This window comes from Manihot esculenta, chromosome 15 (assembly GCF_001659605.2).
Source record: "Manihot esculenta cultivar AM560-2 chromosome 15, M.esculenta_v8, whole genome shotgun sequence".
Classification (NCBI taxonomy): domain Eukaryota; kingdom Viridiplantae; phylum Streptophyta; class Magnoliopsida; order Malpighiales; family Euphorbiaceae; genus Manihot; species Manihot esculenta.
The window spans coordinates 15,166,326-15,193,813 of record NC_035175.2 but is presented as its reverse complement, the minus strand read 5'-3'; the positions used below and the strand labels follow the sequence as shown (position 1 = coordinate 15,193,813).

General features: G+C 31.3%; 2 protein-coding genes across 2 annotated transcripts; both read left to right on the top strand.

The window, feature by feature from the left end:
• The first annotated feature begins 38 nt into the window (after positions 1-38).
• On the top strand, positions 39-4,494 carry LOC110601418 (ABC transporter F family member 1). Its single transcript, XM_021738542.2, has 6 exons — positions 39-192; positions 270-491; positions 1,416-1,489; positions 1,574-1,784; positions 2,414-2,648; positions 2,999-4,494. The coding sequence occupies exons 2-6, from the start codon at positions 279-281 to the stop codon at positions 4,054-4,056; spliced, it is 1,791 nt and encodes a 596-aa protein (XP_021594234.1). The 5' UTR covers positions 39-192; positions 270-278; the 3' UTR covers positions 4,057-4,494.
• Positions 4,495-16,459: 11,965 nt separating this feature from the next.
• Positions 16,460-22,019, top strand: LOC110602644 (two-component response regulator-like APRR2). Its single transcript, XM_021740214.2, has 12 exons — positions 16,460-16,683; positions 17,431-17,633; positions 18,334-18,413; positions 18,553-18,619; positions 18,870-18,916; positions 19,096-19,173; positions 19,254-19,793; positions 20,187-20,327; positions 20,543-20,800; positions 20,925-20,996; positions 21,176-21,253; positions 21,397-22,019. Exons 2-12 carry the CDS (start codon positions 17,504-17,506, stop codon positions 21,559-21,561), a joined length of 1,656 nt encoding a protein of 551 aa, XP_021595906.1. The 5' UTR covers positions 16,460-16,683; positions 17,431-17,503; the 3' UTR covers positions 21,562-22,019.
• Positions 22,020-27,488: the final 5,469 nt, after the last annotated feature.

Genomic DNA, 27,488 nt, shown 5'->3' with positions numbered 1-27,488 from the left:
GCGGCCTAACTCGTGTTAGACAAGTCTCAACTAAAAACTACCGTACACGTGTCATCCCTCAGTTCTCTTCTTCTATAAATACCCAAAACCCCCCTTCGCAAAACAAACCCTATTTCTCTTTTCTTAAAACACGTTCCTCGAACTAATTTACACCCAGAGAAACCCTAGATCCGCAGATCGGTCCTTATCCAGGTTTGTTTTCTGCCTTAATTTTGAATCTGCGGATTTTTGTCTGTATTTGTAGCAGCTAATTTTTTTTGTTTTTGAAGGTTTTGAGGATGGTGTCCGACGCCAGCAAGAAGAAGGCCGCACAAAAGAAGGCGGCGGCGGCGGCCAAGAGGGGTGGAAAGGCAGCTGCATCGTCTAAAGCTGCTGCTTCGGCTGATAATGGAAGTGTCGACAAGTTGTCGAGTGGAGTTGGGGCTATTCAGATATCGGATCGGACTTGTACTGGCGTGCTATGTTCTCATCCTCTTTCCAGAGATATTCGCGTAAGTTGATTTCCATCGATCTCTCTGTTTTTATTACAAATTTTCTTGCCGAAATGTGAGATTTTATTTAGTTGTTTTCTTTTTCATTAGGAATTTTTTATGGATTTTTCGAATTTTTTATCTTTATTTTTCTTATTCAGCTTTTTATGAGATTTTACAGTTTTGATTCTCTCAATTTGTTATTAACAATGTCTTATTGCACACTGAAAAGGATTCGAACCTTTTTTCTCTACAGAAGTGGTTCTCTTTTTTTCCCCTAAATTATAGTGTGTGGCATCAAATAATGATAAGTATACATGTGGATGTGAAAATCACTTGCAGGAATGGATGAAACATTGCAAATTAAAAGGGGTAACTAACTGGGACGGGGGTGTCCATTTTCTAATGCTAGTCCTAGATTAAGGTGCTTTTTAGCGGGTACATATAATGTGGCCGATTAACATGCTTTCAAAAAATAAACAAGAGAGAACTGTTTTTTCCCAGTGCTGGTGTATGGGATGTAATGCCTTTTACTTGGGCGCGTGAAAAACTGGCATTGTATAGCATGACTAGATGATCATTGATAAACTAAGTAAAACGTTGTGAGAACTTGTTTTCATAAATTGGTGTAGGCAGGTAAATAGAAAAATAATGTCAGCTCGATACACAAGGTTTTTAAAATAGTGTGAATAATGTTGGCATAATGAGTCTCACTACTAGCTTGTTGTTGGTGTAGGGTTTTCATAAATTGGTGTAGGCAGGTAAATAGAAAAATAATGTCAGCTCGATACACAAGGTTTTTAAAATAGTATGAATAATGTTGGCATAATGAGTCTCACTACTAGCTTGTTGCTGCTAGCTTGGTGTACCTAGACGAGTGCCTAGGTGAGCGGCTGGGTCTGTCACCACGGCTTGGTGATTAACTAACTTGTATGCTCATTGCAGATTGAGTCTTTATCAGTTACTTTCCATGGACATGACCTCATTGTGGATTCTTTGCTTGAGCTTAACTATGGCAGGTTTGTTAATCCTACATTCTCTCTCAACTATATACTATTCCTCATGGAACAATTGCTTGAAGGGTTTTTTGTGTTAATATTCAGGCGATATGGATTGCTGGGATTAAATGGATGTGGGAAATCAACACTCTTGACTGCAATAGGTTGCCGTGAGCTTCCAATTCCAGACCACATGGATATATATCACCTCTCAAGAGAAATTGAAGCTTCTGACATGTCTGCACTTCAGGCTGTCATTAGCTGTGATGAGGAGAGGTTGAAACTGGAGAAGGAAGCTGAAATTTTATCTGCACAGGTATGTCGATGGATCTAAGTAACTTTTGAGTGTCTTGGCAAAAGGAAGGGGTTGAAATTGGAAAGAGAGAGGGTAGGATTGAAATTTGATTCTCCCAAATTGGAAAGGGGAGTCAAATTTGTTACAAATTGATGTGTGGGGCCTTGAACTTTAAATAAAAAATTATTTCTTAACCATTTAAGAATCTGCCATGATAAAAATAAATATTTTTAACAAGTATAATTTATATAAATAAAAATAGTTGAAAATTTTGGAATAAAATTATGTAATTTAAATATATAATAATAAAATATAAAATGCATGTTGAATGAATTTTGTACTATGCTTTAGTTGATATGTACATGTGTGTGTGTGTGTGTGTGTGTGTCAAAAAGTTGTTAAATCACAAATTTTTATCAGTAATTTTATGTTTTTTATATTTAAGTATTGATATCAGTTCCAACTATAACAGCAGCTAATCAACTTCTAAGTAATTGAACCAATTACTTGAAGAAAAAAAAACCCTATTCCTTTTCTGACTCCACTTCATTCTTCTTATGGTATACGATTCCAGCATTTGAACCAAAAGCACCCTTGGTGCGCTGCATGCTGAGTATCTTCTGAATGAATTTTATTTGTCTTGGCTTTAGGATGATGGAGGTGGAGAGACTCTTGAACGTATATATGAACGTTTGGAGGCTATAGATGCATCTACTGCGGAAAAACGTGCTGCTGAGATATTGTATGGTCTGGGTTTCAACAAGCAGATGCAGGCAAAGAAAACCCAGGATTTTTCCGGTGGCTGGAGGATGAGGATTGCATTGGCACGGGCTCTTTTCATGAACCCTACAATCCTTTTGCTTGATGAACCTACCAATCATCTTGGTAAGCTTGTTTGTTTAGTGGAGATGCTGCATGCTTTTACATATTTGTCTAGGTTTGAAATTAAATTTTTATGGCCCCCACCATTCGTTTTCATTTTGAAAGCCCTTCAATGTACTATTTTCTGGTCCTAGTTCATGGCGATTTGTGTATTATTACAATTTTACAAGTCTGAGGTGTTATGTATATTTTTCAAATGCTAGGATTTGATGGTTTTTTGAAGCTGCCTTTGAATGGATGTTTAATTGTTGGTGGATGGTGCATTTAACCTTTGAAATTACAGTTACTGTCTGGATGAAAGGTTTAAGGTGTTGTTTGTCATATTAATGATTAATTAATTTTCGTGATGACAGATTTAGAAGCTTGTGTCTGGTTGGAGGAGACTTTGAAGAGATTTGATCGCATTCTAGTTGTGGTGTCTCACTCCCAGGATTTCTTGAATGGTGTTTGCACAAATATTATACACATGCAGAGCAAGAAATTGAAGATCTACACTGGGAACTATGATCAATATGTTCAGACCCGATCTGAACTGGAGGAGAATCAGATGAAACAGTACAAGTGGGAGCAGGAGCAGATTGCTTCAATGAAGGAGTACATTGCTAGATTTGGACATGGTTCAGCAAAATTAGCCCGTCAAGCACAGAGCAAGGAGAAAACACTTGCAAAAATGGAGCGAGGGGGGCTCACAGAGAAGGTTGTCAGAGACAAGGTTCTGGTCTTTCGATTTGTTGATGTTGGGAAGCTGCCACCACCTGTGCTTCAGTTTGTGGAAGTTAAATTTGGATATACTCCTGATAATCTCATCTACAGGAACCTTGACTTTGGGGTAGATCTGGACTCTAGGATTGCTCTGGTTGGGCCAAATGGTGCTGGGAAGAGCACATTACTGAAACTTATGACTGGAGATTTGGCCCCTAGTGATGGCATGGTTCGGCGGCACAATCACTTGAGAATTGCGCAATTTCATCAGCATTTGGCCGAGAAACTTGACTTAGATATGTCTGCCTTACAATATATGATAAAAGAATATCCTGGGAATGAGGAAGAAAGAATGAGAGCAGCAATTGGGAAGTTTGGGTTGACTGGCAAAGCGCAGGTGATGCCGATGAAGAATTTGTCTGATGGGCAGAGGAGCCGCGTGATTTTTGCATGGTTAGCTTATAGGCAGCCGCAGCTGCTGCTGTTGGATGAGCCAACAAACCATTTGGATATTGAGACCATTGACTCTCTGGCCGAGGCATTAAATGAATGGGATGGTGGTCTGGTTCTCGTCAGCCATGATTTTAGGCTTATAAATCAGGTGGCGGAGGAGATATGGGTGTGTGAAAATCAAGCTGTTACCCGATGGGAGGGTGATATCATGGACTTCAAAGAGCACCTCAAGAAGAAGGCTGGCTTATCTGATTGAGAGGAATGATGAGATTGCTGTGATAATCATTATCGTATTATCAGCATGCCTTTTTGTCTATGGTTGATAATCACAGCACACGGCTACTTACAGTTGTGGATCACGACATAGGCAGGTAATTCTTGTGACTGAATGATGTTGGCATTGGGTTGATTATGATGAAAGCTAAGGGCAGAGATGTGTGACAATGGCTTGGTTATTATTTTGAGCTGAAAAGTACACTGTATTCTGCTCAGATAGTAGGTGATTATTTTTTGTTTTTGATTTATTTATATATTTAGTATACTTGGTTGTGCACCAAGGAGATGGACAATATTTCTGGAAGGCTCACAGTTCACCACTGCTATGAACCTCTCACTAGTTAATACTGCTGGGTTATGATGGAATATACATTGTACTTGAGATTATCTAAATTTTGTCTACTACGTTTGCTTCTTATCTTTATAAGTCCCGCTGCTTGATTTGTGTGTGGCAAAGTTCCACTACCGAAATGAAGCTATATGTGGATCAAACCATAATAGGAAGATAACTGAATCAAATGGAATCGAAGAATTTTTGTTAATTTGGTTTGGTTCATCTGTTTCTCAAATGCATAAAACGCAGCACAAGACTTGTCGGATTTACATTCAACACAATATTTCTCATATTTGTAGTTCTATTGATTCCTTTGCCCCTTGCATGCTGTTTTAAAACCGAAATCGGATTTCCTTTTCGTGCCATGCGCTTAGACTTGCCTACTTTTCTCTTTTTTTTTTTTTATCAACTCGCTTTTTTTCAAATTGTTTTTCATTTCATTATTAATAAAAGATAACGTCCCTTGGAACGCGCTATGCTTTACTAATATAATAGAATCGTTCTAGCGCTTTATTAATATAATAGAATTGTTCTCGTTATATATATAATAGAAAGTCAAGGTGGCTGTATGCTCATTAAAAATTATAAAAAACATTTTTGCCAACAGATTTGAATCCAATAAAAGAAAAACAATGATTATAAATGGATTAGAAGGATAAGAAAGTTGATGAGAACGAGACCATGAGGAGCGCAGCGGAGAGCTGGATAGAGTAATTGAGTTGAGGACGTTTAAAAGTTGTAGGAGAGAGAAAAGGCGAGTTAAGTAGGCATAAAACACAGAGAGAGGGGGCTGCTGTGTAGGAAAAGATGGTAATTTGAGCGGGTAGGTCGTGTACGATTAGAATTGATACGCATACGACACGATCAATGAGTTATGTTAATATTTAAATGCGGTAGAGTTGCAAGAAAAGATAAAGAGTTGAGGGAGGAGCAAGGTGGGTGGATGTGCACTGTACATAAGGATGGTAATATGAGGTGTAGGATTAGATTTATGATCATGGAGATGTTAAATGTTTAAAACACGACTATGGACCTCTTAGATTTACAACGATTACCATTAAAATGTATTTGATTAGTTTAATATATTTAACACGAATAAATTTATTTAATATGATATAAATTGATTTATAAAATATGTTTTATATCTTTGACACGTTTTACATATATTGATATGATCTAAAATAATTTATGGGTTGTTTATTTTTGTTTAAACTGAATTAATTTATGGATTATTTTAAACTTAGATTCACTAAAAAAAATAGTAGTATAGCAAATGCAACATAATTAAAGATAAAAATTTATAAAAAAAAACCCTAATCTAGTACGATTCTAAATATAACACATATCTATTACTCTAAATTCATAGAGTTAGAAAAAGCTAAATGGGTTATTTCTTTATTATTGATTTTGAGTTCTATGAGATCTTGGTTGAAAACTATGTTTGTCATTTGTACAGGTATACAAACATGAAATTTTAAATTAAATTAAAAATAATATATTATTTTATTCGCCATAAAGTTAATCTCTAATCAAATATTGCCTTCACTAAAGTACTCTTCTACAAATACTAAAACATTTTCGTTTTGATGAAACAGAAAACGTAAATGCATAGAATATTATGAGCTATCAAAATTTTCAATGCCTCTAATCAATTTACTTTTCAAAACAGAATAGTTGATTTGGTTTAAAATTTAATCGAATTGAAAAATTAAAAATTAAAATTTTTTATATTTATAAAAATTAATTAAATTAATTTTAATCAGAAATTGAATATTTAATTCGTTTTGATTAATTGAGTTTTTTAATACATTTTTTTATTTTTTACATTTTATTTTTAATATTTTAAAATTTAATTAAAATATTTTAATTTTAATTATAATTTAATCTCTGTATTATCAAAAATAATATTATTATTACTAATCAATTCAATTTAATTTTTTTTTATTTTATAATTAAAATTAAACCAAATCAAGATAATCAAAATTTTTAAAATTAAAATTAAATTAAATCGAATAAAAAATCAAACTGAACTTTTAAATTAATTCGATTCGATTAATTTTTTCAATTTGAATTAAATATTATTCACCATACATGTGATTATTTTAACTGCACAAAATGAGATAAACTGCTATAAAAATATCAGGCTTTGATGAGATATTGTTGATGAAAATAAAGTATTATAAGCTAAAACTCCTTATAATACAAAAGCGTAAAATTGAAAATACATGGACGGACTTAAATAAGAATTTTATGAAAAAAATTTAATTAAATTAAATTTTTATAAAATTCTTAATTCGAAATGAAAAGTAAATTATTTATCTTAAAAATTTTTATTTTAAAATAAATTAAAATACCAAATGATTTTATGCTAATTCATATAAACTCTTTATTTACGGAATGAATCACGCTAAACGTTGATTTTGTGATTATTACATGGGTCTGTTTTTTCTTTTTCTGAAATTTTATTAAGGTGTACATTTGTCAAATTCCTTGTGGTAGGCTAGCTGACTCACATTATTGTGGTAGATTTTTAGAGAAATGAAAATCTTAAAGCACTATCACTGATTTTCTTAGAAATTCCAGTTTTGATGTTGAGGCCATCAATCTGTGGGCTGTGCAAAACCACCATGGTCCATCTGCATGCGCAATTCTAGCTTTTGCCTCTGCATAATTGGAGTTTTGAACTTTCAAGACCTAATAACCACCAATTAATTCAATTTTAATTATATTTTTATAAAATGTTCAACTGTGTTTTTTTTTAATTTAAATTTAATTTATTTAAAATTAAAATTATGGGATTTTTTTAAATCTTTTTTCTTATTTCTATTTTCAAAAATTATATTGCATGATTGGAATAATAATTATCCATCATCTTTTAAAAAAAATTGATTGTTGTTAATTTGCATGGATATTTTGGAAATTGCAGTGGATGATTTTGAGACACGTAATTAATTACATGCAACTATTATAATAATATTTTATTAATATAATTATTCCACTAATCACTGGCAGTTGAAACAAAGACAAAATAGGAAAAAGAATAAAGTTTCGACGTCAACTTTTTAGACTAAAAGTAAAATATTCATTTTAAAATTATTAATTTTTATAATTTTATCTTATTTTTAAAAAATAGATGATTTTATTCTAGTGTATTCATGAAATGCAATAGAGCTCTGCCACATAATCTGTGAAACCCAACACAGATTTTGGGAACAAGTTTGTGTTGAACACTCAATTCTTCACATCAATCAACATTTTCATCAAACTTTCAAAACAATTTTCATCACTCATGCCAAAAAGATAAACCAACACAACTCAGTGCTATAATAAATGACATTCAAGACTTTTTGTGTGTAAGAAATAAGAAGATGAATATAAATTTTAGTTTTTTTTTTTCTAAAAATTATTCAATTTAAAAACATAATTAAATAATTTTATTTCTTATGTGAAATTTCTAAACTTTAAAGTCTCAATAAGTGATCTTGCACCAGTTTTTTTTTTTTCTGGATAAAATAATAAGAAATAGAATGATTTGATAAGTAGAATTTCTGATATTCCAGTCAATAAAAAAATTTAAAAACATATTTAATAAAAAAGAGTCGTATGTCTGTAAATTATCCGTTTAGAATTGAGTTCGAAATAATTTTTTTTTAACTGTTATTTAGGATTATAGTCTAAAATAGACTATTAAATAATTCTATAGTTTTCGAATTTAGACCTAAATCGGAGCTTATATTAGTATCAATAAGTACAAATCAGTTTATTTTAAACTAGAATTAGTAAGAAAACCTAGAGTTAAAGTCTAAACTCATGGGTTGAATCATTACTAGATCTATATATATTTCAAAATTGACTAATTAATTTTTATTTTTAAAAAATTTAAATTTTTTAAAATCACATACACTCTTTATTTTTATTACCTTTTCATAAAAAAATTTAATCCTTATTTTTGGCTTTTATTAAAATAAATCAGTGATATAGATAGTTGAAATTATGAAACTAAATAGTATAAATAAGTAAAATTATAAAAAATAAAGAGTGTAAATATTTAATATTAAAGCAAATTACTAATTTTTTATAAATGAACTAAATAATTTAATCTTATGAAAAACAAAGGGTAAATAGTTAAATTTTAAAAATATACATTTACAAAAAAAACCCCTGCTAATTTAATGACATATAGCAATTATATAACAAATCTGTTTATAAGAAAAACAAAACATGTGATGCGACAATAAGGCCTCAGCCAAGAAATTGTGGCTCTAAAGAAAAGAAGTGATAAGATTTTATTTTAAAATTTATTAAGATTTTATTTTAAAAAAAATTATTATTTAATGTTTGAAATTATAAAAAAACTTATTGATTGGTCCATCGATTCTAAAAAATTCATTAAACCATTCCAGACATTTATAAAAAATTTATTAATTAATACTTCGATTAACTTTAACCATTAAATATTATAAAAAATTTAAAATATTATAAATAGAGAGGAATTTATTAGTAAACTTTTTCCAAAATTGAGAAATTAATTAACAAATTTTTTCAAACTATAAGGACTAAATAGTTAAAATTAATGGAGAGACTAATTAATAAAATTCTTGAAATATCAAAGATGTTTTAGTATATATTTTAGAAATGAAAAATCAACTTAGTTATTTTATAATATAGAAACTAATTAATAATGTACTTTTTTTATTTTTTATAATTTGCTTTAGTATAATTATTTTAGTGCAACGTTGAGCATGTTTAGGTGTTATTGCAAGCAATATTCGGTTTAAATTGAAAAAATGGATCGAATCAAATTAATTTAGAAATTTAGTTTGATTTTTTTATTCATTTCAGTTCAGTTCAATTTTTAGTTTTAAAAATTTCTTTATTTTAATTCGATTTAGTTTTAGTCAGAAAAAAATAAAAAATACTAAACTGAATTGATTAGTAATAATAATATTTTTTTATATAATATAAAGAAATTAGATCATAATCAAATAAAAAAATTTATTAAAAAATCAATCGATCAAATTAAACCGAATCAAATCAAATTGATTTAATTCGATTCAGTTTCTGTTCAAAATTGGTTTGCACTCCTGAGTATATCAGTTCAGCATGATTAAGTGCTACTGCAAATGTACTATTAGTTTAGTATATGAATTCAATATGATTAAGTGGTACTACAGATGTATCCAATAATTTTCCATACAGATGCATGAATGCATGAGGTAATGTTTGAGTTTGAAACATTGGCAAGAAGACCTAGAAACACACAGTGAAAATGATTGAAGAGTTTGAAGTTTTGAAAGATAGAAGAAGAGACAAATGAAGATAGGCAGGCAAAGATCTACAAGATAGATCATGTGGGGGCTCCCACTACCAAAGAAATCAAAATGGAAACGAAAGAAGCACTGTTTGATAAGCTTTTACTTTTTTTCATTTATCATCTATGACTCAGCTCCTGTGTCTCAATGGCAGATATGCAACATGATAATGCAGGACGTTTCTGCATCTTTTTAGCTAGAATTTTGTCTCCATACATCATTTGGCTTTTAATTTCTACATAAAAGGTCAATCCATACTTTTCATCTTTTTGTTATTAATATTTAACCTCCGAAGCAATATTTATTTAGATTGTATTCATATAAATTTATAAAATAAATTTATGATAGATCTGTATGAAATTTCATATATTTACCACATGAGTTTATGTAAATTCGATTTAGGTAAATATTTTTTTAATATCTGGCGATTTTAATACAATAACTAATTAGCTCTATATTCAGATATTTCATTATATTTTTTATAAGGTTTATTATAACATAAAGTATCAGCTTATTTACCTTTTTATAATAGATAAAAATCATTATTAAAATTATAATCTTATTATATCTAAAATAATCTATTTATTGGAGTAAAATTTAAATTTTTTTACAATAATTTTAAAATATTAAGACACCACCTTCATATTCACTAATAAAATTTCGCCTTCTAAACCCTAAAATATATGATAAATCCTATTGAACCTAAATTGATAATTTCTTCCACCTTTTGCTGCATCACTTTTTCTTTTTCCAATTTCTTTTTTATATTTATGTGTGTTCTTTTTATATAACCATAGGTATTTTTCATTAAATTGAAATTAAATTTATTGACATCGGATTAGTCCACTAACGTGTAAAGTGCTCCTAATTAGTATTTATTTTATTTATAAAATTTGTATTTTAAATTTTATTTACAGGAGAAAAATATCGAACTGTTCATTCCAACACTTATCGATCATGTACTTCTACACAAAAATGTAGGGTCGGAAAGCATAAAGCCAAAATGTTTTGAATGAATCAGTAGTGCTTCAGAGGATTAGGGATCAATATAAGAGTTAATTACGAGTTAAGATGGCAAGTACTTTATTTAAATGTATAACGGTCATTACATATATTTGGAAATGATAGAAGTATAAGGCTTCATTTGTTTGACAGTTCACATTTTCTAGTACTCGAGAAACTCTAAAGTTTAGTCAATAAAAAATATTTTCCTAATTAAAGAAAAAAATAAGACATTTAAAAAAAATTATTTTCTACATTTTTAAATTTTTATTAAGATCTCTATATAAATTTATTAATATATTTTATTTTTTAAATTAAAATTAAAAAATAAAAAATAAATTATTTTATTGAAAAATATTTCTCATAGAAAAAATTTTATACAGAAAAAATTTTTCACGTTAAAATTTTCAAATATAAGTTATTTTCCATAAACCATGGCTAAAATTTATTTCATAATTAAATTAATATATGTTAGGATTGTAAAAATTCTAAAAGTTATTAAAAAACCCAAAATTTCCCTGTAATTGATGCATATATTATCAGCTTCTGTTAACATTCAATTTATAAGTAATTACAGATTTGAGTCGATCAATTTATTGATGGGTCGGGAAATAAAATCTCTCTAAACTAGGATTATATATAACAATATTTGACTAATAAAGAATCTTTGTAGAATTGCTAGAGATACGACTAATCAATCTTCTTATAACTCCCCCGCAAATTGATGGGTGGAACAACCTTCAGCTTGAACTTCAAATCTAAAAATCAATTTTTGGACAGAGGTTTGGTTAGTATAGCGGTCAGCTGATTTATTGTTGAGATGTAAAAAATACGAAGGTTATTTTTGCGAACTGGATTATAAATAAAATGAAAGTCAAGTCCAAAATGTTTATAACGAGTATGAAGGACAGGATTGGTTGCAAGATATATAGCTGAAACATTATCACACCAAATGCCAATTATCATTGGCCATTAGTGCATGATCGCGGTACTAAATCTCAATTATCATCAGCCATTAGTGCATCAATTTCTTGAGACATGGCTTGTCGCCAAATTGAATGTTTGATTATTTTATGATAAGTGGATGGGATAGGGACAGTTGTTGTAACTTGGTAAGTTTTAGACTTGAGACGTCCTATTCTTGATCAGGTAACACTGGGTATTGTTTGGGAGGATTTGTTGGTTGGTGTATGTGAGTGGATGTAGAAGCAGTAGGTTTTGAGATGAGTCCAAGCAACATATGTCTTGTTGGCAGCAACTACTTGAGAAAAAACTGGTTCTGAGAGAGAGCTTAGAATCTAGCCTAGCACAGTTTGATATTTGATTAACCATTCTTGATAAGCATGATTTGGAGAGTTATAAATTTCTTTTTATGGAGGATTGGTAGAGCCATCTACGTGATGAAATATCTGTTGGCAGAGGGATTAATTGTGTTTTCCACAAAATGTAGTTGGAGGAGGTGAGTTTAACTATTTCGTTAAAGGAATGGTTGAGGGTAGAACACTGATGCAGTAGACTATGAAATAATTCATCCTAAGAAAAATGAGGATTTTAGTTAATAAAATACTTTTTAAAGGGGTTGCTGTTAAATTGTTTGGAGGGTACAGACTTAAATGCTGAACAAGACTTCTCATTTCAAAGGGATTTTAAGCCTATCCATAAACCATGTGTGCATGTAACCCACTTCCTCCCTTTGGCAGCCTGGACAATAAATATATCAATTTGACTTTTTTTTTCTTTTTTTTTTTTAAAAAAAAGAAATCTTCTTTTCATTTCATTTGTTTAAAAGAAAAAACTATCAAATAATATATTTTTTTAGCATTAAAATTAAATAATAAAAATAAGTTATATATTAGAAATATTTTTCACATGATGACATAGGTCAACCTTAATCTTTTTATTTATTATTTTTTTTTCTGTTCACATGATTGTTCAATTTTGGTTATGGACTTAGCATTGAAAGATACCAAAATCTTGCACAAAAAAGGCAAGCAAAATCATAACCTAGTTGAATAAAGGTTGAAAAGATGGGTAGTAATTGATTATTCACATGAAATTAATTTTATTTAAAAATAAATTAATTAGTTGAGTATTTCATAATTAGCAATATCATTTTCTTACAAGGGTTTGATGGAAAAGTTTTGTTCTTCCTTAAAAAGGAAAAATCATCATGATTGTATGATCAAGACCTTTTTGATACTCTTTGGTATAGTAACTATTAATCATCGGAGAAAGTATAAAAAAATTATTACATAGTTTTATAGATTTTTAATTTAAATCATACTATTATTAAAAAATGATAATTTTTAGATATCGTAAAAAATATCGATACAAAATTATATTACAATTAGGCCAATTGTTATAAAAAAAATTAAAGTTTTTCACTATTTTATAATTTAATTTAAATTATTTAATAAAATTATCTAAAATTTTGATTTTATTAAACATAAAAATACATTAGTTTTAAATATAGATAGGGTGATTCTTTATAATAAAAATTAAATAGTTAAAATTTAAAAATAAAAAAATATATATGCATTAATTTTGAGATATAAAAAATAATTTATTTAAAATAATATAATTTTTATTTAATAAAAACATATAATTTTATAGCTTTCATCAAATATAAAATTATATCAACTGCCATTATAAAATTTAATACTTGATAAAAAAATCATAATTAATTAAAATTTTATTATTTAAAATTTATGTTATTGAAAATAAAAAATTAAATTAAATAATATGTAATACACTATAGATGTTGTCACATGTTTTTTTATGTAATTTAAAAAATAATTTCATATTTCAATAATACATCTTATATATTATATTTATTCCTCCATATTGGAATATCCTTCCAATCTCTTAAGAGTGTTGTGCTGAGGATGGCCTTTGATTTATAATAGGAAAATTTATTATTTACACTTTATGCATTGGAGAAATTTATTATTTATTTTTTTTTATTTTAAAAAGTATATTAAAATATTTTAAATTTTTTAAAATTTTTAAAATTAGTCATTTCGTATTAAGAGTAATTCAGATTTTTGTTGTGACACTAAAATTAATAAAATGATTAATTAATAAATTTTTAAAATTTTTTTTATATACTTTTAAAATTTAAAATTAAATAATGAGTTTTTATACATCGTAATTATTAAATAGTAAATTTTTTTATAATATTATTTTATTTTAAAAAAAAAATCTTAAATTTTTTCTGTGCAATTAAAGGTTGAAGTTATTTTCTATGATTAGGCTGTAACTACTAATATGTTTTTACTATTTAAACTAAATTAAATAATTATTAACATTTATTTTGTTAAAAATTACATTAATTAATTCCGTGATCATATTAAAACTAAAGATTTATTTTTTGTATTTTTTTCAAAATATATAATTTAATTCATTAAATTTAATTTTATTAATTTTTTTGTGATTTCGTCAATTTTTATAAATTTAACCGTTAATCAAGAGAAATGAAAAGTTTAAACGGCACTTAAATTTAATTATAATATACTATAATAAAAATTTAAAAATATAATCTTTACTCTCATCATTTTTATTCATCTTTTCATTTATAGTTATGTTAAAATTATTATCTATTTTTTTAATAAATTATGATAACATTTAAATTGACTATTATAATTTTATTTAATTTTTTTTTAAAAAAATTAATATATTTTTTAATATTTAATATATTTTAATGTATTTAAAATGAATATAATTGAAAAGTTAATAAAAAAATTATATTTTTTAATATGTATAAAAAGTAAAATATATAAAAATTATGGGATGGAATGAATAAATATTAATTATTAATGATAAAATTTTGAGAAAAATAAATGAAATAAGAAAAGTTTATAATAAAACAAAACTTAATAATTTAGGAATGTGCTTTCGTTTTTTTTTTTTTTAAAATGCTTTTATAACGTAAAGATTGGATTATCAATAATGAGAACAAAAAAAAAAAAAAAAAAAGGGCGAGACTAAAGGAATTACGTAAATAATGCATGAGATGAGTGAAAGTAATTTTTGGATAATTATTATAAACTCTTTGAATTTTTAGAAAATTTACTAATTTATTTTTTATTTTTTATAGTGTGATATTTTTAATAGAAATATAAAAGTGCTATATTTTATAAAATATATAAATATTTTAATTAAATGATTTTAAAGTTTAAATAAACTAATTAATTTTTTAAAAATTTAACAACTTAATAATATTTTTTTAACTTGTAATCTATATACAATTAAAAATGTTAAAAAAAATATTGTAATTTTATTTATTTTCATTTAAAAATTTATATTTTAATTTATATTAAAATAATATCAGTAAAGTAAATAATAATTTTTTTTAGTAAATATCAATATAATAAGTAAAATATAATTATTAATTAATATTTATCTTAATATTTTTAAAAAAACTTATAATTTTATATATTTTTATTTCATATTTTGTGATATTTTTTGACCACGTTTAAAAATTAAAAAATTAAATATTTTTAGTTTTATTATAATTAATAAGGATTAATAATAAAAAAATCTTGTATTTTTTATTTTACTATAATTATATTTTATATTTTAAAAATATTTTTTATTGTTGCTTTAATTGTACTTTATTATTTACTTATATAGTTAAAAATTAATAAAATTGTTATATTACTCGCTATATCAAATCAGTAAATTTCAAAATAAAATTTATAATAATTTAAAAATTAACAATAAAACTAAAATATAGAATTTTTTTTAGAAAATGGATAAATAAAAATTAAATTTATAATTTTAAATAAATTACATTTTTTTAACTATTTAACCAATTCAAGTTAAATAATTAAATACTTAGTTAATATATTATTATATTTTAAAATTATTTAAAAAAAGCGATGGATTAACATTGTCCTTATTTCAAAAAAAGTTAAAAGAATATTTAAAAAAAATATTTTAAAACATGTTTTATTATTTTTAATATTTTTAAATTGAATTATATTAAATATTATTTTAAATTATTTTTTAATACTTCATAACTAATATATTTAGTAAGATATTTTTTAATAGTAATTTTAAAAATAATGCTAAATAATAAGCATATTAAATAAATTTTAAAAAAATTGATATAATAATTTTAGTCAAAATAAAATTAAAATAAATTATTATTATAAAATTATTAATAAAAATTAAAATAATAATAATAATTTTTAAATATATTTAATAGTGAAAAAACTAATTTAATAACTTTATAAAATTTTAATTATATAAATAATAATGGACTGTATTTAATTAAATATTAAAAAAGTAGAGTTTAATTGATAAAAAATAAAAGTATAGAATAAAATTATAATAAAAATAAAATATATATTTTATTTGCAATTAATTTTAAATTTTGCTGAAATAGAGTGGTAATATAGTGTTAACGAAATAATTTTATTAATTTTTTAGTTATATAAATAACGGCAGAATTCATATGGAATAAATTTAAAAAATTAAATTTTAATTGAAAAAAAATGTAAAATGTAATTACAATAAAATAAAAAACATATGACTTTTCTACCGTTAACTCAATTAATAATGTCTTATGATCACGTAACCTCTCCAGGCTGAAATTGAATTAAAAAAATAGTTAATGGAAACTCAGTTTAAAAAGTAGTTGGAAATAGAAAAGATGATTTGAGGCTTTCGGAGTCTTCTTCTTTACCTTTTTTCTATTTACGTATATATATTATATGTGGGATATACTCAGCCCATTGCAGCTCTACAAAAGTAACAAGGCCACACTACACAAGTCTCGTCTCAGGGACCCTTCCTGCGAAAACCGCACTGACACCTCTCTGTCTGTATCACAGCTCTCACTTTCTTCTCTCTTTCATAGCAGAGAAGTTCTCTTATATACAGCCATTTCTGCACTGAAGTTGAAAGGAACTAAAGACTTTGAAGAGAGAGAAGAAGAAGAAGAGCTTCTAAATATGTACGCTGCATTTAACTTGATGATTGTTTTCAAGAGAATTTAGAGTTTCTTTCTTTTATTTTTTGTTGATTTTGATGTTAATATCTACATGTTTGTGGTGGGTTTTTAACTAAACATCTAAATAATGGTTTCTTGCTTTGAAGAATTCCAAGTTTTTGCCTTTTCTTTTTGGTTGGTCCCTTTCATTTTCTCCACCTATGGTTGGGATTTCCCTGTCCTTTCCTGTGTAAATGATGGAGATTTTTCATGTGTTTTGTTTGTTTTTTGGTCTTCGAAAAATTGAGAATAGCAAATAAGATCTTCAAACTTTCTGAAGAAGATCCTTGTCTTTTTCTTTTTTAGTGGATGAGGTTGATCAGTTGTGTATACTCGTGAATGAGATTGTTTATGATTATTTCGTCGCTTTCCCTCTTTCTCTTCTATTCTTGAAGGAGAAAAGAAGGAAAATAGAAAGAAATCCATGCAGTATTATTTTCTTGATCCTGGCCCAAATTGAGGATATCAGCATATTCATGTGAAGACTTTTACATGTTTAGTTTCTTTCAGTATGGAATATATTGGTTGATGGAAGTTTTTTTTTTTCTTTTCTTTTCTCTTTTTTCATATATTGGGTTTTTTTTTCCAGAAAATGCTATTTCCCCCTCTGTTTCTTTGTCCTTGCTTCACTTAAAGACATGGGTAATTAATCATTAGATCAAGTACTAAGAAATTAATGATGTGAAATTGATGTTCATGTGGATCAAGCAGAGTTGTGTTGGATGTTGAGAAGCTGTGATCCTGGAAAACTGTCGGTTGCCTGAGAAACGATGCCAAACCAGCTATGGTTTGCACTGCTAATTATTTATCAGCATGGAAGGATTTTCCAAAGGGTCTCAGAGTCCTTCTCCTTGAGGAGGACAGCAGTTCAGCTGCAGAGATAAAATCGAAACTTGAAGCAACGGATTATATTGGTTAGAGATCTTTGATTTCCCCTTTTGTTCTTCAAGCATTTGCATACATTTTTTCTGGATTTATTTCACATAACTTTGTTGGCTATAGATTCCCATCTCTTCATGTGCAGTTCTTCATATTTATTGTTTCTTTTTTTAGTTTTTTTTTCTGAACTTAGAAATGATGGTGAATCTCAAGGTCTCTGTGTGTCATGGAATGTTAAAATGTAACTCAAAAAGGTTCCTTTATAAGATGATAAATGCAAAGACAAGAATTTTTTCCTATATAAATAGGATGTTTCCGCATATACTAGAAATGGTAAATTTCTTAAAACTACTTTTGGTCCAAATGTTCCTCAAGTTCCTATGTAATTTGGCTAAATTTTAGTTGCCATTCCAACATCTTTTTCCAACTTTTTACCTTTTTTCTATCCATTTCGCAGATTTGGTTCCAAGCGAAATATCAACCTTTTTTTATCCTTCATTAATTGATCTTAGATATTCTCTATATGAAATTAGAATGTAAGGATTTCTGGTGAAACCAATAACATGATATTATAATTGCATCTTAAGATCTCTATGCAATAATTATTATTTTCTTCTTTAATTGTTAACGAGATACTTCTTTTCTCAGTCTACTTTGTTTGTTTGGTACTCTTATTTCTTTCTTTCATGGACTTCTTTCTGCATATATTCTAACATTACAATGCTCTCTTTCCAGTGTCTTTATTCTGCAATGAGAATGAAGCTTTGTCGGCGATTTCAAACAAACCTGAAAGCTTCCATGTTGCTATTGTAGAGGTAATAACTTAATTCAAACCATAAATTCGATATTTGGTGGATATTATAAACTTGCATTATCAATTTGATGTGGGTTCTTAGTTTTGAGAGTATCATAAACCTTGAAATGTTTATCTCTGTTACTTCTTTTCCATCTCAGGTGAGTATGAGCAATAGCAATGAGAGATTCAAGTTCCTTGAAACTGCCAAGGACTTGCCTACAATCAGTGAGTTCAGATAAAATAACTCAACCTATTTATGTAGTACTAATTATTTTATTGGTTTTCAGCATTATCTGCCTTGTCCTTTTAATCTGTTGCCACTTTCTTTTTTTTTAAGAAAAAAAAATCTAGATCAGCTTGGTTAAAAGATCTTTTTCAATAGTGGTAATGAAGTAGTATAATGTAAAAGAAAAAAGGATACAGAAAGGTGTTCTGCAATATCTTCTAATCAGTGCAAAATGATGTTCTTTTCCAGTGATTTCAAATGTTCATTGCCTTAGCACCATGATGAAGTGCATAGCGGTAAGAATTTTAATCTCTTATTTACTAGTCATTGGCATCTAATTTGCACTGAAAATGAATACAATTTGAAAAGTTCTGTTCCAAAAATTTGAATACAGCATCTTCTTGAAAAAGGTTCATTTGAATGGTAAAATGTTCCCCATAACATGATTCTGATGTAGTTTGACAATCTATGACAGCTTGGTGCTGTTGAGTTCCTTTGTAAACCTCTTTCCGAAGACAAACTAAGGGATATATGGCAACATGTTGTTCATAAGGTTAGTTTAGTATTTGGGTTGTTCAGAATTGAATCTTGCTATAAATTATTTTTTTTTCTGACATCAGTAGTCTTGAGCAGGCATTTAATGCAGGAGGAAGTGTCCTCTCTGAATCACTGAAGCCTGTCAAAGATTCTGTAGTTTCCATGCTGCAGCTTGGTGTGGAAACCGAAGAGCCCAATAATGATAGAATAGAAAATGCATCTCCAGCTCATGAAAATGAACTTGAGCAGTCATCAGGTAGTGATAAGTACCCAGCTCCTTCAACCCCACAATTAAAACAAGGAGCTCGATTGTTGGATGATGGGGATTGCCAAGAACTTACTAATTGCTCAACAGAAAAAGAGAATGAAGAGCAAGAGGGAGAATCTAAATCTGTCGAAACTACTTGTGCAATGATTGAAGTCACTCCGCAGGGACACGATACTCAGAGCTTAACTGAGACAGTGATCAAAGGGGAGGATGACTCGGCCGCTGGTGTCAAGGTTGAGAATAATCAATCTGGTCATCTGCAAAATAATGAGAATCTCAACAATCCTGAGGGAAATGCTGAAAACCCAGTTAAAGGTTCTAGTCTTCCTAATTTGGATGGGACTAGAGCTAATCGAAAGAAAATAAAGGTAATCCTGTTTACATGAGCATAGAATGCTCTTGAAAGTTTCTTTCATTCACCACGGATTGTCATTGCATCATTGCTTTAAGTTTTCCTACAGTTACAATATCTCTCTTCCATAAAGCATGTGCTACTTCAGGATACTCTGGTGATTATTTGGAACATTAACTTTGCTAAATATCATGGTTTTGGAGAATTGTCAGAATGGCCTCATCTTGTTCCTCTTATTTTATTTTCTTCTCACTTTCTCCCCATCTCAGCATTTTGTACAGAACTGTTCTTGTACTGTTGTTTCCCCTAGGCTGATTGAGTTATCTCCAAAAGTTGAGTTTCTTTTTTCAAGTTCAGAATCCAAAGTGCAGCATGATGAATTTTATTTTCTCTTTGCTCTGGGCTTCAGGTAGACTGGACGCCTGAGCTGCACAAAAAATTTGTGCAGGCAGTGGAGCAACTGGGCATAGATCAAGCCATTCCTTCAAGAATACTAGATGTTATGAAAGTGGAAGGCTTGACAAGGCATAATGTAGCAAGTCATCTCCAGGTCAGTAGTAAACTTGTTCTTTACTGCTGTTTTTTCTTTCTTTTCAACTAAAATCGTTAGATCGGTTGAAGAACCTAAGTCCAGTTAATAAAAGTAAAGATTGGTTGCTACTCATAGTAGCTTAAAGCCCTGCAGTTTTCCCTTTTTTTCTTTTAAATTAAAATAGTAAATTTATTGTTGAAGCTAACTAAAGAGCTTTCATTCTTTCAAAGTAGAAATATCGAATGCATCGGAGACATATTCTGCCCAAGGAAGACGATAGGAGATTGGATCAAGCACGGAGGAGTTACTTTCAGCCTAGACCTATCATGGCCTACCCTCCATGTCACACTAATCATACTTTTCCACTTAGTCCTGCTTATCCTGTCTGGGGAGCACCTGGTGGTCCCCCTGCCGGTGTCCAAATGTGGGGCTCACCTGGCTATTCACCATGGCCTCCGAGAGAAAATTGGCATTGGAAACCTTATCCTGTGGTAAAAATTATTGTCTTTTGGTACTAAGCTTGTGTATTTTGCAGTGAAACAATTAATAGAGGTCAACTGCATAAGCATTTTCATCAATAAGAAGTTGATACAGTTTCACATTTTCACGTTTCAGATGATGCATGCAGATGTGTGGGGTTGCCCTGTGATGCCACCACCTCTCAATCCTTATTCTTCCCCACCTCTAGTAAGTGCACCTACATGAAGTCTATCATTTCTACCTTAAATTTGAGATGGGTTTTGCATTTTTATTAGTACAACTAGCTTCGACTGGGGTTTCGAATTCGAAACTTCTCAGCCCTGGAGACACTTCAATAAATGGGTTTTGCATATAAGTTCTCTAAATCTTGTCACTGGAATATGCAGAATGCTACTGGGTTTCACAGTACTGGAACAGTTGATAACGGATGCAACATACCACAAAATTCATTCGACCTACATCCGGTAAACCCATAAAAACACCTTATAACTCGTGCATTTTACGCAATTTTCTCAGATTTTGTTCTCAATACTTCCATGTCATGACGGACTTATCTCAAATATGTAATAATAAGCCATTATTTTTGGATGTGCTTATCAATGTGCAGGCAGAAGAAGTGGTTGACAAGGTAGTGAAAGAGGCAATCAACAATCCTTGGTTACCCTTGCCTATAGGGCTAAAGCCTCCTTCAACTGACAGTGTCCTAGCAGAACTATCCAGGCAAGGCATCTCAACAATTCCACCCCACATCAACGGCTCAAATCCAACGTGAGATAACATCATGCTGATACATTTCACTTGGATCATTCATCTTTAAATAATGGACAAATCATCCATCATCTGTCAGAAAAAGGATGGGACCCCATTGCAGGCATGAAGACAACACAAACAGCTAGCAGCCGAAAAGCCAAGTGGATCCAATGTTTCATCTCATGTGAAAATTTGTGGTTGTAAATAGATCATAACAGAGGAAATGCTATTGAATGTTGGCCTTTCTTGGTGCTTTGATTGAGCCTTTCTTTATGTTTAGAGGTTTTTGTTTATTGAATTGAAAATTAGAGACGTGAGGAAGTGGTGGGGAGGCAGCACAGAGTACAGGGAGTTTGTGAATGAAGTTGACACTGAAATTTTTTATGGATGCTGACATGTTTCCTGTCCTTAAACATTAACGCTCTTGTCTTTAGAGCATCAGCTTTTGGATTTGTATGAGCTATTTATTATTTTTATGATCTACTCTTTAACTTTTTTTTTTAAAAACGGGATTGAAGAGTAAAACTTACACTTTTTTAATTTTATTTAGATGCATTTATCACCCGGTTAAATCTGTGAACGCCCGGTCTCTAACTTTTAGATACTAATATTTGAACATAATTAAAATCCTAAATACTAATTTAAAAAATTATTACCGAATAAAGTCATTAGATAAAAAAAATATATGTTTAACAGGGTTTTTAATTTTTAAAATTATTAACAAAATAAATAATATAAATAAATATTTATGAAAACTCTTATTGATTATCTCCAATTCTTTTATTAATGATTTTTAAAACATCTGTAAAGATTTGTTCATCTGGTGATTTTAGATCATCTCCAAATATTGATTATAGTATGTTTTTTTTTTAATAATAATTTTAACTGTAATTTAACTAGTTAGGTGGTGATATATGAACATAAAATTTTAAACATTCGTATGGTGATTTTACATTCATCTCTAAATATTTATTAGTATGTTTATTTTATAATAATTTTTAAAAAAATTTATTATTTAGTTTCTGAGTATTATTATTATCAATAAGTCAATTTCCCATTTTGAAAAACCAATTAAAATATTTAATATTTTTTCTCTATTAATAAAATAGTCATTCCATTTAATTCTATCTATTTCTACCATTAAAAATACAGTAGAAAACTAAATTATCTCCTTTTTTTCTTTTTTTTTTAAGGAAAGGAAGAAAAATGAAAAGAAATGACTATCTCATTAACTTAGGAAAAAGATAAGAATATTTTAATAAGTTTTTAAAAATACAGTGTCTGACTTGTTAATAATTACAATATTCATAAACTAAATAAAGAATTTATTAAGGTCAAAATTAAGTTTTAAATTTTTTTTCTTTATTTTTGATTTATTTTTAATAAAAAAAATAAAAAATTCTTTTTCGTTTATAGAAAAAAATATAAAAACGTTTTAATAGATTTTTGAAAGTGTAGAAATTAAATGATAATACTTAGAGGGTAAATAGTAAATATCTCTCATTTTAACAATAGTTTAACTTAGTTAAGGGGTGATTTTCAACACTATCATCTTCAAACATTAGAAATAAATTTTACCCAATGAATTTTAAAAAATAAATAAATAAATAGCAAAAGCATGCTTTTAGCTTTTATTAGGCTGTGCTAACCAAGCAATACTCAGATGAAGGAAGGAATTTCAATCAATTAGTATTAAGCCCAATTCCAATAGTTAAATTATTAATTCTTTTTTTGGTATGTTTATTTTGTAGGAAAAATATTCAATTAAATTCTAATAAAAATATATTTATTTTTTTAAATAAAAATTTTGTAAGTAAAAAATAAATTAATTTTTTTTATTTCAAATAAAAAATTTGGTACTGAATTAAATTTTTATAAAAATTTTTATTTCAAATGAAAAGTAATGACCGCTGGATTTCTCCACCTCGGTCTGGGGCCAGGCCCACGATACCAGCTCATTATCTAGAAGCCCACAAGCCTTATACATATACCAGGTCCGATCCGCTCAGCCTTGAGACCGGGCTCCAGTTAGTCTCTTCAGTCAGGCCAGCCCAGCATTGTCGGTCCAACGAACAGATCCTCTCTGGGCTCAGTCTTAATTCTACCTTTCGGCCCAGCTCAGGATCAGGAGGGAGGCCTACCCATCCGTCACAGGGGACCACCCACATGCGCGTCCGGGAAGAACCAGAGGCCGTTACGCATGGGACAGAGATCTGATTCCCTCGTACGTCCGTATCAACGTAGCAGGGACAGGTGGTCCAATGATACACGTTCTGTTAACTCGTCACTAGCAGACAAAAGGAAACATATAAAAGGAGAAATACTCTCCTCTAGGTCTAAACTTTTCCAGTTTTACAGAACCCATTGTAAAACCCTATTTTCTGGATCTCAGATCATCAATTGGCGCCGTCTGTGGGAACGAAGGAGATCTTTTCATCACCGGAGTTCCACTCTAAACACACCCACTGAGATCCACGATGGCTAATCACAACGAAAACAACGTCATTCCAAATGACCTGAGCTCTGCCCAAGAGGGGCAGCAGTTCTCCTTTTCTAGTCCTACAACGCCAAACAACCAAACATCAATCCCTTTCAACCCCTCGCCAAGCCTGGCGGGGAATGCTTCCGCCGCCACCTTGTCCAACCAAGACCTCCAAACCATGGCCCTCCAACTACAGAGCACCGCCCATTGGTTGGGGCAGATAATGCAGCAACGGGGCCTTAGCACCCCCGCCAACGTGTCACCGGTGGTAGAAGAACCCCAGACCAACGAACCTCAGTCTACCTTCAACCACCCCAGAACTGTCAGCCAAGAAACCGGAGACAGGAGGAGGAGAGCCGGAGAAGAGGAAGAGCCAACAGCTCGAGTTCATGGAAGGAGGGTGAAGGAGTTGATAGAGAATGATGAAGTCGATAGCTACTCCGCCAGAACCACTGGAAGAATGGGGAGTGAGACATGGGAAGAGGAGGCCCACCAGGAGAGGAAGCCCAGGCGGGAAGGGGAGAGTGTAGACCAGAAGTTGCAAAAGATGAGAGAGCAACTCTTGGCCGAGCTAGGAATGAAGGATCAGAACCAGGCCCTCCTGCCCACCTCTTCGCCCTTCTCGAAGTGGGTACAGTAAGAGACCGTCCCCAAGAAGTTTATGATGCCGCCTATGGCCGCATACGACGGGGCTGGGAACCCTAGGGAGCATGTCTTGAACTACAAGACTTTCATGGAGCTGCAAACTCTGTCAGACGCCCTGATGTGCAAGGTATTACCTACGATGCTCTCAGGGCCAGCACGGGCGTGGTTCAACAGCCTTGAGGCAGGAAGCATTAGTAGCTTTGGAGATCTGGCCATCCGCTTCATCAGCCGATTTATCACTGGGGTGCCCACAGATAGAAAGACGAGTTACCTGGAGACGGTCAGACAGAGGAGAGACGAATCACTAAGGGAATACGTCGCCCGTTTCAACACGGAAGCCCTGCAAATTTCTGAGCTCGATGAAGGAAGGGCTGTAGAAGCCATGCAGAAGGGAACGACCTCAGCCGAGTTCTTTGGTTCACTGAGCAGGAAGCCTCTGACCTCACTGGCCGAGCTAATGAAGCGGGCTGAAAAATAGATAAGGCAGGATGATGCCTTAGTGACAAGCAGGTTCGCCAAAGGAGCGACAGATAAGGGGAAAGCACCGGAGGAGGGAAGGCCGGAGAGGCACGAGAAAAAGCATGGCAAGAGACCTGAACCGTATAGACAACCCTGGGAGCGCAGGGACCAAAGACCTCTCTCTCCTTGGGTCTCAGAACAAAGGTCACTCCCCCGTGGGTTCTAGAGAAATCGACCCCTCTCAATGCCTCTAAAGCCGAAGTACTCATGGCCATCCAAGACAAGGAGTTCCTCCAGTGGCCCAAGCCTATGAAAACGGAATCGAACCAGCGAGATCCTGACAAATATTGTCAGTACCACCGCACGAACGGCCATGACACCAATAACTACTTCCAGTTGATTGCTGAGATCGAAAGGCTAATAAAGAGGGGACACCTCAAGAACTTCATAAAGAAACCAGAAGAACAAAGGTGTAACAGCCCGAAAACCGATACCCCTCTGTACCGGCCCGAACCGCCACCGGCGCTAGAATCCAGATCGGCTTAAGGCCGCCGGGACCCGTAGCAAGCCAAACATACCTCCTACCACCTGGTCAAATCCCATACATGATCAAAACTTAAACATAAAAACTGAAACATCTGATGTACATACCGAGCCTGACCTGTATGCGACATAACTGAAAACATAAAGAAACCCCCCTACTAGAGCCCTCATCACAACTCTAGCTGGGTCAACATAACATACATCAAGCTGGTATTACATCCAAGAAACTAGAACCTAACCTGTGCATGCATCGAGCCACAACACAAGACCTCCACTAGGGTCCTCATCCATTACCATAGCGTGGTACACAACACATGCCACAAGATTAGTTCAAACATAACTCAACATCTAATATAACATACATCATGTATTAAATAGGGACTAACCAAGTCTCAGGGCCAAGCACAGTACTAATCCATAAACATAACTCTACTATATTTTACATTACATACTCTTACAAATCAATATATCAATTACAATACATGTCCACACTAAAACACTAATCTAATACTATTACATAAGCTTAACCTTTGCTCTGAGACTTCCCGATCAACCTCAAACCTGCAACACTGGGTTTAGGGGAGAGGGGTGAGCTAAAAAGCCCAGTGAGTAGAAACAAAGAAAACAGTTCATTAATTACATGCTTTTATGAAATGCATCATATCACAACTATTACACAACAATCCTTTTCACTCCCGCTTGAGTTCACGCTAGCATTCTCTTCCTCTCGCGGGTGATTTTAGAGGGTTCTCGAAACGTCCTTCCCCTCAGGGTTAGACATGACCCCAACATTCCCTCTGTCATAACTCGGCCCCGAAGGAGCTCTCATTGGGCTTTCCTACATGTACTCGCCCGACTAACAAGGACTCAATGACAGACTTACGGGCTATTGAGGTCGCCTTGGTCCACCCATCTCATCATATAATCAACAATTTATGCAATGCGTCACATTCGTGAAACTAGTGCAATCATCCTATTACATATAAACATGATGCATGAGCATGCTTTAGGCATTAGATTTTATTAAAATAAAAGATTAGGTCAGTTCTACTCACCTCTGGCAGACGCTGAACTGACTCTGCAACTGCTAACACTGATGGCCTCCTCGATCCCTCGGGTCCGGTCCTACACAGGTGGACTCGAATGAGGTGCCAAACACATTCTAACCACTCATAAACAACTACCCAAAAACTCTCTAAAACATCACTTAATCATGAATAGAAAACAACCTTGAAAAGGCTGGACAGGGCACTTTCGGCGGAACCTTCGGCGGCCGAACCCTCTCTCCAGAGACGAAACTCGGGCACTTTCGGCGGCACCTTCGGCGGCCGAAAGTTGGAGTGACGAAAGTCAAGCACTTTCGGCGGCCGAATCCTGCCTTCGGCGGCTGAAAGTCTGCTTTCAAGCCAATACTCAACTTTCGGGGGCAAGGTTAGGCGGCCAAACCATGCATCCAAAGGCAGGTTCGGCGGCCGAAGCCACTTTCAGCGGCCGAACCTGAGTTCTTCCCAGAAGGGCAGAACTCAGCTTCACATGCACTCAAGCTTCCCAAACCTTCCAAACACCCCAAAACAAGCACACAACTTCACTAAAGCATGCATAAACCCTTAACCATGCACAAAGGAGCTTAACAACTTGATTAAACTCCAAAAACAACATCAAAGCATACATAGATAGCTTATGACCCACATAGGCCAAAACCATCAAAACAACCCATAATCTCACTTGCTCTTTCCCACTCATGCATACACTCTCCCACATGCATAATCTAGCCCGAACATTCAACATAGCATCATATAAACATACATGAGCATCACATA